Source organism: Megascapheus bottae, chromosome 7 (assembly GCF_031878675.1).
Source record: "Megascapheus bottae isolate mThoBot1 chromosome 7, mThoBot2.hap1, whole genome shotgun sequence".
Lineage (NCBI taxonomy): Eukaryota > Metazoa > Chordata > Mammalia > Rodentia > Geomyidae > Megascapheus > Megascapheus bottae.
This window is the reverse complement of record NC_143515.1, coordinates 72,368,228-72,380,308: the sequence shown is the minus strand read 5'-3', so window position 1 is coordinate 72,380,308 and position 12,081 is coordinate 72,368,228. Positions and strand designations below refer to the sequence as shown.

General features: G+C 53.8%; 1 protein-coding gene across 1 annotated transcript; it reads right to left on the bottom strand.

Annotated features, from left to right (window-relative positions):
* Window positions 1–1,589: 1,589 nt before the first annotated feature.
* Window positions 1,590–11,134, bottom strand: Osr1 (odd-skipped related transcription factor 1). The gene is made up of 3 exons (XM_090337407.1): window positions 10,849–11,134; window positions 2,569–3,264; window positions 1,590–1,816 (listed from the first exon to the last, which is right to left on the bottom strand). Exons 1-3 carry the CDS (start codon window positions 10,878–10,880, stop codon window positions 1,681–1,683), a joined length of 864 nt encoding a protein of 287 aa, XP_090193533.1. The 5' UTR covers window positions 10,881–11,134; the 3' UTR covers window positions 1,590–1,680.
* Window positions 11,135–12,081: the final 947 nt, after the last annotated feature.

Below are 12,081 nucleotides of genomic sequence, written 5' to 3'. Positions count from 1 at the left end.
TACAGGAGGTTGTTGAGGTTTCAGGTTCCCTCCTGTCCTGCAGCTAAGCTCAGTCCGTGGTCTCCACGGCCCTGGCATGCATGGGGCTGCAAAGCCTGGCGGCCAGAGTTCCACTTGGAAAAAAAAGGGAAGGCCTAGGGCGCCACCCTCTGTGAGCTCCCACAGTCAAGGCTGGGAGAGCCTCCTGGCCCCCAAGTGAGAAAGCCCTCCGAGGCCCTACCTGTAATTGTGGGAAAACTGGACACCCTGGGTTGGTTCAGCGGTGCGGCTGGCCACCGAAAGACTCGATTTTTCCCCTAGGAGAGTCCCGGGCGCCTGACTCAACCGCGCCCTCCCCAAGCTTCAAAAAATACAAATCATCTTGGGGGTGGGGACGATCTGGCCGGGGAAAAGTTGGGGTGCTCGAGGTCGGGAGAGTTGTTGGGGCCTACGGGGAGTTCTGAAGGAGGGAGGGAGGGACTTGGAGAGGCACGGGAGAATGCATTTGGACATTGAGGCGCGGGGAACTCAGGGCAGCGGTGCAGCGGTCGGTGTGGAGGCCGCTCCTGGTGGACGGGAAGGGGGGAGACCCTGTTACCCAAACTATACCCACCCCCAGCTATACCCACCACCCGGCAGAAGGGCTGCGGGTGGTAAACTGGCTTCCGATGGAGTGGGACGGGGCGGTTGAATTCCCAGAGCAGGATGGCTTCTCTCCCACCGCCCCTCACCACACCCCGGCCCGAATCCACCGAGATGAGGGGCGCAAGGCCTGCCACAAACATTTGCTCCCCTCCAAGCAAAGAGAGGATTTGCTGCCGCCGGGAAGGGGAATTACCCATCCTACAACTCCTGTAAAATGACCGTTTATTCGTTTAAACAAAGAACAACTCCAGTGATAAATGTCCATTACCGATGGTCAGCTTAAAGTGCCCGTCGCAATACAACGCCCGGCTCCTGGCGGGCCGATGGCTCGCGGGGACGCCGCGGCGAAGCCGGAGACCCAGGCCCGGCCGCTGGGTCCCTGCGCTCCAGGTCCCGCCGGCTGTCCGCGTCCTGGAGCTTGGGGCGCACGGCCGGGGCGCGCCGCGGGGACTGCGGCCGGGCGCCCCGGACCCCACGCTTCCCGGGACCGGCGGCTGAAGCAGATACAAGGATTACACTTTTGCAGGCTCCCAGGGGGTGGGGATGGGAACCCGAGGGGAAGCGGAAGCCGCCGGCGAACACCACTTCTTTTCCTCCCCGCACCCACCCCGCCACAGTCAGTTTTACAAGCTTATATGGTCAAAAGGAAAAAAAATAATAAAATGTATAAAATAACAATAGAAAAAGTAATACTTCTAGGAGAGGCGCCGCTGCGGCTCCGCGGGGCTTTCGTTCTTTTGCTTTTCATTCTTTTTGGTTGTTTTTGTTTTCTTGTCTTCTGTTTTTGAAGACAGTTTCTCTTCTGCCACGCGAGTACCGCCTTTTGGCCCAGAGTTTAGCCGGGTCCTGGGGGAGCCCGCCCGGGAGGTCGGGGTCGAGGCCGGTGGCGGGAGCTGGCGCGCCGCCGCGTGTGCTGGAGACCCAGGGGACGTGGTTAGGGGGGGGCGTGGGGGGAGATGGCGAGCGCCCCTCCAGCTGCCGGCCCGCGTCGTCTGCAGTTTGGGGTACCTTTGGTGGCTGTGGCCCAGGTCCTGGTGGCCTCCCCGGAGGCTCTGTTTAGCATTTGATCTTGGAGCTTTTGAGCTCCTTCACCTGTGAGTGTAGCGTCTTGTGGACAGCGAGAGTCCTGGACTGGCAGAATCCTTTCCCACACTCTTGACACTTAAAAGGCTTCTCTTTGGAGTGAATATATCTAAAGAGGGAAACAGACAGTTAATCCCTGCAAAGTGACGGGATGGTGTTTATTTACTCAAGGCTGACCTGAGATCCCTCCCCTGCTACAAAGGTGCTTGTCAGCAAAGGAAAGCAAAGGGGCTTGTACGAGTGTGAGCCAGGCAAAATACAGTTTGTACCGAGGTGAAGGAGATGATAGCTGAGCCTTTGATCCCTAGACAGGGGAGGGAAAGAGACCACCTGCTCGCCTGCCTGCTCTTCTGCGGTTCCAATTCTATCTCCTTATAAGGCCCGAGTCAACACTAGTCAACACCAGAGCTCCATCAGGAGACCTGAGGACCAACAGTTCCTAACACTGCGGTCCAGGACTGGATACACTGGCACACAGGGATGTTAAAATGAAGATTACACCAAAATCCAACTAAAAAGAAAGTATGTTTCTCCCACAAGCCGAAAACACATTTGGAGGGCTTAAATGGCACATTTTTCTATGATCCAATCAACTCCTATTGATTGATGAGTGTGTCAATAAAGGGAATGAGTCTAGGAGACCTACGCTAGTAACAAGTCTTACCCATCCCTGGGTGTCTTTCGCCCACAGGTCAAACCCTGTGGTCTCTTCTATGATTTCCCTTGTGATCTGAAGGAAATCTCAACCTGGGGAGGCTTGGAGTCATTTGGTGGGAATCCCATAAGCCCTATTGGAGACGATGAGAGGATACTGGTGAGTCTGAGGACCTCAGATCCCCAAGGCAATATGCAATGCCTCACCTGTGGTCCCGTAGGTGGTCTTGCCTCCTGAAGGCTTTGTGACAGATGTCACAGGTATAGGGCCTCTCGTCGGTGTGTGTCCGCTCATGGATAAGTAGGTTGTAGGATTTGGTGAAATGGCGGCCACAGAACTTGCACACGAACTCCTTCTTGGTCTTGGAAGGGAGGCGTCCCCTGGTGGGCTTCTTCTCTGGAGATAGCTTGGTCACATCCAGTAGGGCACCCAGCCCTCCAGTGGGAGAGCCAGGACCTTCTCCTCGGCCCAACTTGGAAGGATCTTCTTGTGTGGCAGCCAGGGCCAGGTTGGCAAAATCAAAACGCGGTTTGGTCTTGAGCACTGGACCACCCCCTCCAGTGGTGATCTCCGGCTTGGGTTGGATGACATGAGGGAACCAGGGGAAAGCCGGCAACTGGAAACGAGCATCCACCAGACTGGACACTGCCCCAGGCACTTTGGAGAAAGAAGAACGGGGCAAGTGCATGGCAGGGTAACCCAGCGTCCACTGGTGCAAGTGCACAGCGTGCAGGGCACTGAAACCATACAAGTTGGGCAAGTGGTCCGAGGGCACTGTGGGCAGGCCATTCACTGCCTGGAGGAAGGAGTAGTTAGTGAGCTGCAGGGATGGGTGGATAGGCACAGGCGCTGGCAATGTTTTGCTGCCCATTGTGACAGCTGCACTGGCTTTCAGTCTTGATCTGCAAAGAAAGGAAGAAGGGAGGGGAGAGAGGAAAAGTTCAGGGCTGGTTGCCTTCCACTAGAATTTGAACCCAGTCACACCCTCTCCTCCCACTGCTGTCACACAGAGGATGGAAAGCCACAATGATGGATAGCTTTTCTCACAACCCTCACATCAGGGCCATTCTGCAAATAATCCCTGGACAAGATGAGCGGCACAACTGTAGAAAAAACAGGGGACCCAAACCATGAGCCAACTGTGAGTCTACTGTGCACAGGACCCAGGAAAAGGCAAAAGAATAGGGTAATTGACAGGTAGAATTGGACATGTAGGCAAGCCTCACAAAATCACACTCTCACGGGACAATCACAGAATTTGGAATCTCTCACATTTGTATTCGGATAAACACAGAAATGCACACTGACCAATTAACACAGATTTTTCACTTTCTGAAGCCGAAATGACATGGTGTAGAGATAAATGGGTATGGTTAGTGTTTTATAAGACAAGACTGTGTACAAAAATGCAAGAATCAGCAAGCCAGCATGCACGCACACACACACACACACACATAAACACCCTTGAAAAGCCTCCACAATCTGACAGGCACAAATACACACGATGGCTAGTTCCTATTCCTAAGTATTAGGTCTTTGGGCTGACCTTGGAGCTGGCATCAAAGAAATTGTTGTCTTCCTCAAAACTTTAGCTTGGACCTCAGATTTGCTATCTTGTCTAACAGTTAGGTCATCTTTTTGGCCTACCTCTCCAAAGCTGCATGCAGCCTGACTCTCCCCACTTGGGGATCAGAATCAGATCCCTTGTGGGTCCCCTTCTTTCCAAAGACAGTACTCACTCAACTCCATGCTCATTTACCCTATCAACACCTCCTTCCTCCTCCATGGGAGAGAGGGCATGGGGAGGGGAGAGGGGCCTCAATGGATTTTATGTAGAGAATCCTGGGCAGGCAAACCGGCATGGTTAGTACTCCTCATGGCTAGGTAGTTTATGAACCCTCCAATTAAAAGGTCAGAGTGTTTGAGCAAAACTCAAGAGGAGTGAGTAGAGACTGAGATCCCCTGCTCACTTTTGTCCAGGTTTGCAGTCTGCATAGGAAAGTCAGGGTTCCTGACCTTCCAGTCATGACCAACTCAGGTCTATTACTGGAGGGAAAAAGAAATTTAAATTTAAAAGAGGGGAGGAAATAAAAATTACAACTCAAAAAATCCACAACAATCAATGGAAGGTCAATGTGCTTAATTCTAACTCTGAGCTTGGAGTGACTCAAAAAATAATTGTTAGGTCCTCAGAACCTTTGCAAAAGCCTTTCTTGTTTGCCCCCTCTCAGGCCCCTACTGCCGACTCCTCCCTCTGGCCCTCTCTCCTTCCTTTCTCTTTCTCAGAGAGAAGACAGCCTGTAATTACAGATACTGGGGATGTGCAGGGCTTGCTCTGCTTTCTTCTTACCCCTATTGGCCTAGCCTACCTGACGACTTGAGATCAAGGCCTAGCCATGGATTCACCTGCCTTCCTCAGTCTCTAAACGCTTGCCCTGTGCAGGGCTGTGCAGTGCCTATCACATGAAAAAGTGAGAACATTTCTGGCCAGAAACTAGGAGGACAGTGTTGGGTTCTGTGCAGCCTCTGCAGAAAAAAAGTATTGCTGGCGGAGGGATATTTTTGAACCACAAGCTGGCAGAAATTTGCATGTACTTAATTCAGCCTCTGGGCACCGGGTGGGGGGTGGGGTAGGGGCAGGGTGGCAAGTGTCTGTGGATATCTAGCCTTAGAGCAATGGCCACTACAGAGGCTAGGCATAGCTTTCTCCACAGCTCTTCAGTACAACATCTTATCCTGGACATTATCATCCCAGAGCCGGGATCCAAGGATGAAGCAAAATTCAGTTGGGCCAAAGAGGAACCTGGGTCCCCTTTAAGTTGGAGAGAAGGAAAAGGAGAAAGCTACCAACTTCAAAGGTCTCCCCAGACTTAGGTGACAGGAGCCCTCTTTGATTTGCTGTCACCTTTTCTTTCCTTCCAGGCGCTGGAAATTAGATCCTGGGCTCCAGGAGGCTGGAGCCTGCCTGGAAAGGCACAGGCCACCACTTGGGGTAAGGCCTTTGCAAGGACAAGCATGCTGGGTGGCACAGGGGCCCAAGCTGACTCTGTCTGGGTAGAGGATTGCAACGTTTCCCCTATGCAAAATGAGAAAAGACCCCAGGAGTCCTGAGTTTTGTCGGGATTTAAGGGGGGGGGGATGCTTGCAGCCACTTGGACTCTGGGGAACAAACCGTGCCCGGCTATATACCCGATCTGCCCAACACTCCATTTATTTTTCCTCTAGGCCAGTGTTCTTATTTTCTCGAGCCTTCTGAGGTTAAGGCTTCCTCAATTTTTATCAAGGATTTTCCCTGTGGATGAAATTCGTTCGAAACGTGGATCATGACACTAGTAACAAGAATGGGCCGAATGCACGATCCAGTTTCAGGCAGTCCGCGGAGAGAAGAAAACAAGTTCCACACTTGCCTCTCTAGCCCGAGAGGGTGAGCTGAACGCCCTGTCTCCGCTGCTTCAGTGGCTCTAACCCCGAGACCCTACAGTGAACTCTTTCGATCTTTTCAGAAACTTCTTCTCGGACCAGGCACACACCCCGCAGGAAGCTACGGGTTTAGGACTTAGGAAGTGCTACTTGGAGCTAGACTTGAAGCTGCTGCTACAGTTTGCGCCTCGGAGCCTCGGCCCCGGCTCAGTGGCGCAGGCACTCGTGCCTCCCGTGGTGAAGAGCCGTACCCAAGTCTGCTTCCAGCCCCATGGAGGACACTAATGAAGTGTGTAGACTCTATTAAAGTGGTTTACTCGTGGCTAATTGAGCGTGCGCGAGTTAACTGCTTGCATTAATGAGAAAGGAGAGAATTATAGGAGCTTGCACCTGGAGAAGACCCACAGCGCAAGATAATCGTCCCTGACATCGAATCCCCAACTAGGGTGGCGACGGAGAGTCCAGACCCCCCGTGAGGAGGAGGACGGGCGGGCGTGGGATCCGCGGAGCCGGCGTTGTCCCGACGAACGAGATCGAAATAACCCACTGTGGAGACGGACGGCGGTCCTGCTCGATCGAAAACCCCGCTGCTTCCTCTCAGATCTGCTCCTCGATCTTAATGAAACCGCAGTTCTTCCACGAGCCCCGGCTAGACAATTTTCTCCACCATCACTCCCCACCCCTTGGCGGCCCTTCTCTTTTCTAGGGAGCTGTGAACCCCGGGAAACCAGCTTTGCACGTGGTTCTCTGTGTTTCCAAATAAAGCCAAGGTGCCCGATCCTAACCCGGCTGAAATGTATCGAATTCTGGCCTCCAGGAAATGTTGGCAGAGACCTTACTGCCCCGTGAGTCCACCCCACGACCACCTGAGCGCCCGGGAGAGGACTGGGTGCGGGGTTTCATTGTTGGCAGAGATATTTGGCGGGGTGGGTCGGAGAAATTAGTTCAGCCCGAAGTTCCTTGCCTTCCGTCTCAGCTCAGGTTCTCATTTTCTTCCATAAAGGCTGACTTGGGGACAGTCAGGGGATTGCTAACGAGCCCTTCTCTTCCAGTCCGCACCCCACAGACTGGGTCCTCCGAGGCTCCCAAGTGCTTTTGCGCTTTGGCTTTCTGGGGCCTGACAAATCTCCACGGAAAAGCAGTGCTGGCGCCCAGTGAGGGATGGAGGGTGAAGAAGGGGGCCTCTACGACCCAGAGCAGACAGCCTTTAGGGAATATACCCCAAAGTCTGAGCCCTACCGCCAAGCAGGGGGCAGACACGCGGCTTGAGCCTGCGCCCAGCTGGCCTCCTACCTGAGGGAAAACTCCGCCAAGGACACACTCGCCTTGAGGAGCGAGCGTCGGGGCGCGTGCACCTGTCTGCCCCTGGCGCGGTCATCCGTGCACTTACTTTCCCTTCCCCAGTCCCGGGCTCGGGCCGGTCAGCTGCAGCTACAAACGCACGTCTCCATAAATTTGTTGCCCGTTGAAGTTGCTTTGGTTTCTTTAAAACCCAACCCCGCAGGCACCTTACCCCGGACGCCCCACAGCCCAGCGCGGCCTTGCCCGTCCGTCCCCAGCGGTCAGAGGCTGAGGACCCCACGGAGGAAATCCACGAGCCAGCAGCACCCCGAGAGTCCCCGGGGCTGCAGCTGCTGCTCTGGCTTCCACAAAAGTCCTGCAACCTTCGTTGCCTTTAGAGGGGGACGTGGGGAGAGACGAGACACCCACAGCTCTGTGACCGCCCCAGCGTCCCGGTGGCCGTTACCTCGTTCGGCGGCGATCCCGGGGCTGAGCGCGTCTCTAGGGCTGCCTGCGCGGGACTGGCCACGCCAAAGGCTCCGAACCCCACGGGCCCCCCTGGCGGTCCGTAGTCCCGACTCGTCTCCGGCGGCTGGGACTCCGATCGCCCGGCGCGCGGGAGCGCACGGCGGCCCGGGAGTTCGGCCCGGCGCGGGATGGCGAGCTGCGCTCCCGCCGGCTCCTCCGGGTCTGAACCCGAGCGGGTGAGAACGTGCAGGGGAGAGCCCGAGCGCCGTCTCACACATCTCCCTGCCCCGAGCCGCCTACTTATTTTAATCCACCACCCACCCTCCTCGCCCCCCCACCCCTCTCCCCGCCTAGCCTTAGGATTCTTCCCCTCCCTCCCCTGCCCCCCAACCTTGCCCTGCGCCTGCGCACTGAGAAACAAAGTTTTGCTGACCGGGGCAGCCAACTTTGGCAGCTATGCTGGCTTGGCCCGGGCTTCTCCCGACTTGTGTCCCCTCCTCTCCAGCTCCGAGCGACCCTTCCTGACTGTATAGGCCCACGGGGCGCTCGGGGCGCACCCGAGAGACCGCTCCTAGTAGGCGAGGGCTGGCTGGGGCAATGAATTTCGGGGTTCCATCCTTGCGCTCACTGGGGGGACGCTGTCTGTGTCTGTGTGAGTGGCGGATGGGATCCGGAGGGAGGAATTTCTGTCTACGGGGACATCGGCACGCCATAGCGTGGGGACCAACGCTCCTGTGTAGCCAGACACGGACGGCTCTGCTCCCAGAATCCTGTCCCTACCCCCGGGCAGCAGACCGGGGGTACAGACATACTAAGTGTGCTCCGGGGCCAGGGAGATAGTGCCTGCAGCTCTGGCTAGTTCCTGGTGCGGGGAGGCCATGTCGCTAACACCAGCCGAGGCATGTGGGTGCCTACAGCTCGCCCCAGCTCCTGGACTATGGGGTTCTATTGAATGGTTAGAGGCTGAGTGGGGCACAGAAATAAGGAGGGTTTTTTCTTCCCTCTTTGTGACCAAAACTCTGGGATTCTACTCCAAAGTATAGTCGCACTCTTCAGTCACTCACTAGCTTTAGGGTGGACAACCAGGGCCTACGACCCAGGAGTTGTTTTGGAAATGTAAATGGAGCCAGGGCTCTGCCCACAAGATTCTGACTTCATCTTGTAGTGTGAGACTTTGTGGAGGGTACCACTGCTCTCCTTGACTGCTCATCTTAGAAGCTGACCTCCAGCTGACCCCGCCACTAGACCCCCTCTGCCAGTTCCTGATGTCAGTTTCTGACTTGATTCCCCCCTTACCTCAGAGTTGCTGACCAGTCCCTCTGTGTCCACCGTGGGGTGGGGTGAATGGGTCTCTAATGTACAGTACAATATCTCTGCAGAGTCATCTCTCTCCAGCCTTGGTTTGCTTTAACTGTGCATAACTGATCTTATATTCTTCATGTAGATTGTGCTTTGATTCCTGACCTAGAAAGATGATCACAGAGAAACCTATTCCCCCAAGATACAATTGGAAGAGATGCTCCTGATACTCCTAACCACCAGAACCTGGGTCTTTGGCTGTGGGGAAAAGGGAAAGAGAGGCTTTCAGTATTTGTTCCCAAATACTGAAACCCACAGGTCTCCACAGGAGCAACAAATCCAGCTTTAAGTTTGCCTGTGTTCCTGTAAACTTAGTAACAGCCAGCATGAGGAACATCCTGGCCACAGTGTGGCCCTTGGAGCAGAAAGGAGCTGGGAATACTCCCTACCAAAAGATTCCAGGGTGGTAGGTTTCAAAGGCAGGGACAGGCCCTGACTTCCACCACGTGTGTATCAACTGCTGGCTCCTCAAGAGGCAAAGCTAGAAAAACCCCCCATGCCAGTAGTTAAAGTCTCCAAAAACAGGTACCCTGGCACTGGTGAGTCATTGCCTGCAAATCCTAACTATGCAGGAGGCTCAGAACTAAAGATCATGATTTGAGGACAACTTGAGTAGAAAAGTCTGTGACACTCTGATTTCCAATTAATCATCAAAAGGCCAGAAGTGAAACATCGTTGACAGAGTCCAGACCATGAGGCCAAACTCCAACACCAGCACAAAAACAAATAAACAACCAAACAGGTCGACAAAATTGGACCACTGGTCAGACACTGTTAGGAAGATTGATTGGATATTTTGTAAGACAGAGAGAGACTGCTAGGGTGCATACATCTCATCTCCCACTCAAACTTTTCTCAACTATGCTCCTTCTATCTTTTGATCTACCTTTCTCTCACAAAGCACGATCCCTAGCTAATATGCCTCAGGATTTCCCAAAAGCTTCAAATAGTAGGATCCCTGAAGAGCTTTAAGCTCCCCAGATTAGCAGTCAAGAGGGTAGCGCTACCCAGTTCCTGAGCCTACGGAAAACAACTTGCAGCTCAGCTATTTAAGGCTGTGTTTGCCAAATTATCTGGAAAATTGATCTGGACCTCTGCCAAACTCTAGACCTTGGATGAAATGGGGTTGGGTAAGACAGGGAGCTTGGTATAGGTCCCCAGGGGCCAGGAACCCAAGATTTGCCTCCCAGCAGACCATGCTCATGCTGCCTGAGTTGGACAGCAAAGCAAGATAGAACAGGGGGGGTTGGCATGTCTCTGAGTCTCTGCAAGGGCTCTTGGGCTTCATTCCCCTGATTTCCAAGAGGCTATATCCTACTTCGCCCACAACATACAGCCTCAGAATGACCAGAAAACGAAATCCAAAATTTTCTAGGAGTTGCAAAGCCCTCCACTTCATTTTGAGTTCCTAAGTGAATGACCTCTGAATCTTGGCCTCTGTCTCCACTGGAGGCTTGCGGTCAGGAAGAAAGCCTACACAAGGGGGAGCAGCTGGGGGGAGGACCCCAATCCTCTCCACCTTATTTAAGAGAATCTGATCCAGTTAAGAAGGCCTGGATCTCGGTGCCACACCCTGACTGCATCTTGCAATGAGCCTTGAAGTACAGGGCCCACACCGAAGGATACTTTTTGGCGAAAGTCAGATTCGTTTAGGAAGCTAGAGTATATCACATTTCCAATTTGGTAACTGCCCTCCATAGTCGGAACCCAGCGTTCCAGCCCTCCCCCAAGGCCCAGTGAGGGGAGCAGAGAAATCCTAGCTGGACACCAATCTCATGATCTCCTTGTTGGGGTCCTGCGATCTCTGCCTTCAGATTCTCTCCCCCGCCCGCTGCTGGCACCTCTGCTCGCTTACAGCCCCACACAGGACTTAGCGCTAACAAACGAGGCTCCTTCAGGCTCTCTCTGCCAGCCACGGAATCCTGGCCGTCGAGGGGGAGGGGGGTCCCAGAACTTACTGAAACCTGGAACCTTTCGGAAAGGTCTCCATGTGTTAGAAAGCAGGATCTCCACACATAAGCCAGGGCTCCAGGTCCGGATCCTGCGCTAAACCTCACGTCCGTCCGTCCCACCAGTTCTGGTGGGGATCCGGAGGGAGAGAAATATCAGCTGAAGCCTCCTGCCACTGACCAAATTGAGCCCCACAGTGCCTCCAGCCCTAATCGTGGGGTCCCGGACGCCTGGATGACTGACGATCTTCTCTAGTCTTTTGGTCCAAACTCCAGCCCCTCTTCCAACTCCAGCTGACAGCCTGTCTTCCGAGTGAAAATGGAGCAGCTTCCAGAAAATGAACTTAGAACGTAGCCTCAATTGCGTTGAGTGGTTTTAGATTTAAAATATTTTTCCCCTAAAGGAACCCCACCTTTCTGCACTCCCTAGAGGCAGAAAACTGACCTCATTCTTCAAAGAGGAATTTATTTTAACACTTGCAAGTTCTTGCTTCCAAATCAAGCTTTCCTGAAACGAGTCTGTAGGCATGGAGGGGATGGATGGTTATCTGTTCGTTAACTCCCCTTGCTCCACGCACGTTCACTTTTCAAATAACCGGGGAATGTACGTATCCCTCTGTATTCATTTCCAGGATGGATTGCAATGGTGCAATCGTTTTCCCTGGAGCCCATTACGGGCAATCAGGTCAAAATCCACGAGCTCGTGAAGGGAAGGGAGAGGGCAGATTTTGTCACGCACATTTGTGACAATGCCACGTCTGGAAATGGGGGAGCGGTGGGGGTTTCTGCAGAAGAGAGACAGCAGGTGAATTCCAGGGCCGACGTTGGTGACATTAGCCGGGAGGGACCTGTCCTAACACCCAAACTGAAAGGGAAAGTCAGCCGCGTGGTGCCGGCCCTTCTCGTTTCCGAAGTTCCTTACCAGCACACCGTGATACTTTATTTATTTAATGTTTTGGTAATTATTTGTAACTTTTCGTAAGTGAAATGAGACACATGTGCCTATCTGCTTCTGGTTTGGAGGAAGAATCCGTCGGAGAAGTATGAAGACACGCATGGATGTACGTGACATTTGGGGGGTTACAGAATCGTCGGTAAAAATAAAGGACAAAACTGACCCCCGCGGCGAGGTTCCCGTGTTCACTGCGCGCGAACGTGCGCGTGCACACGCCGGGTCCTTTCCTCGTCCGACGAATGTGAGCTGTCCCAGTTCTTTTCGTTATCTCACAGGTCCTCTGAAGT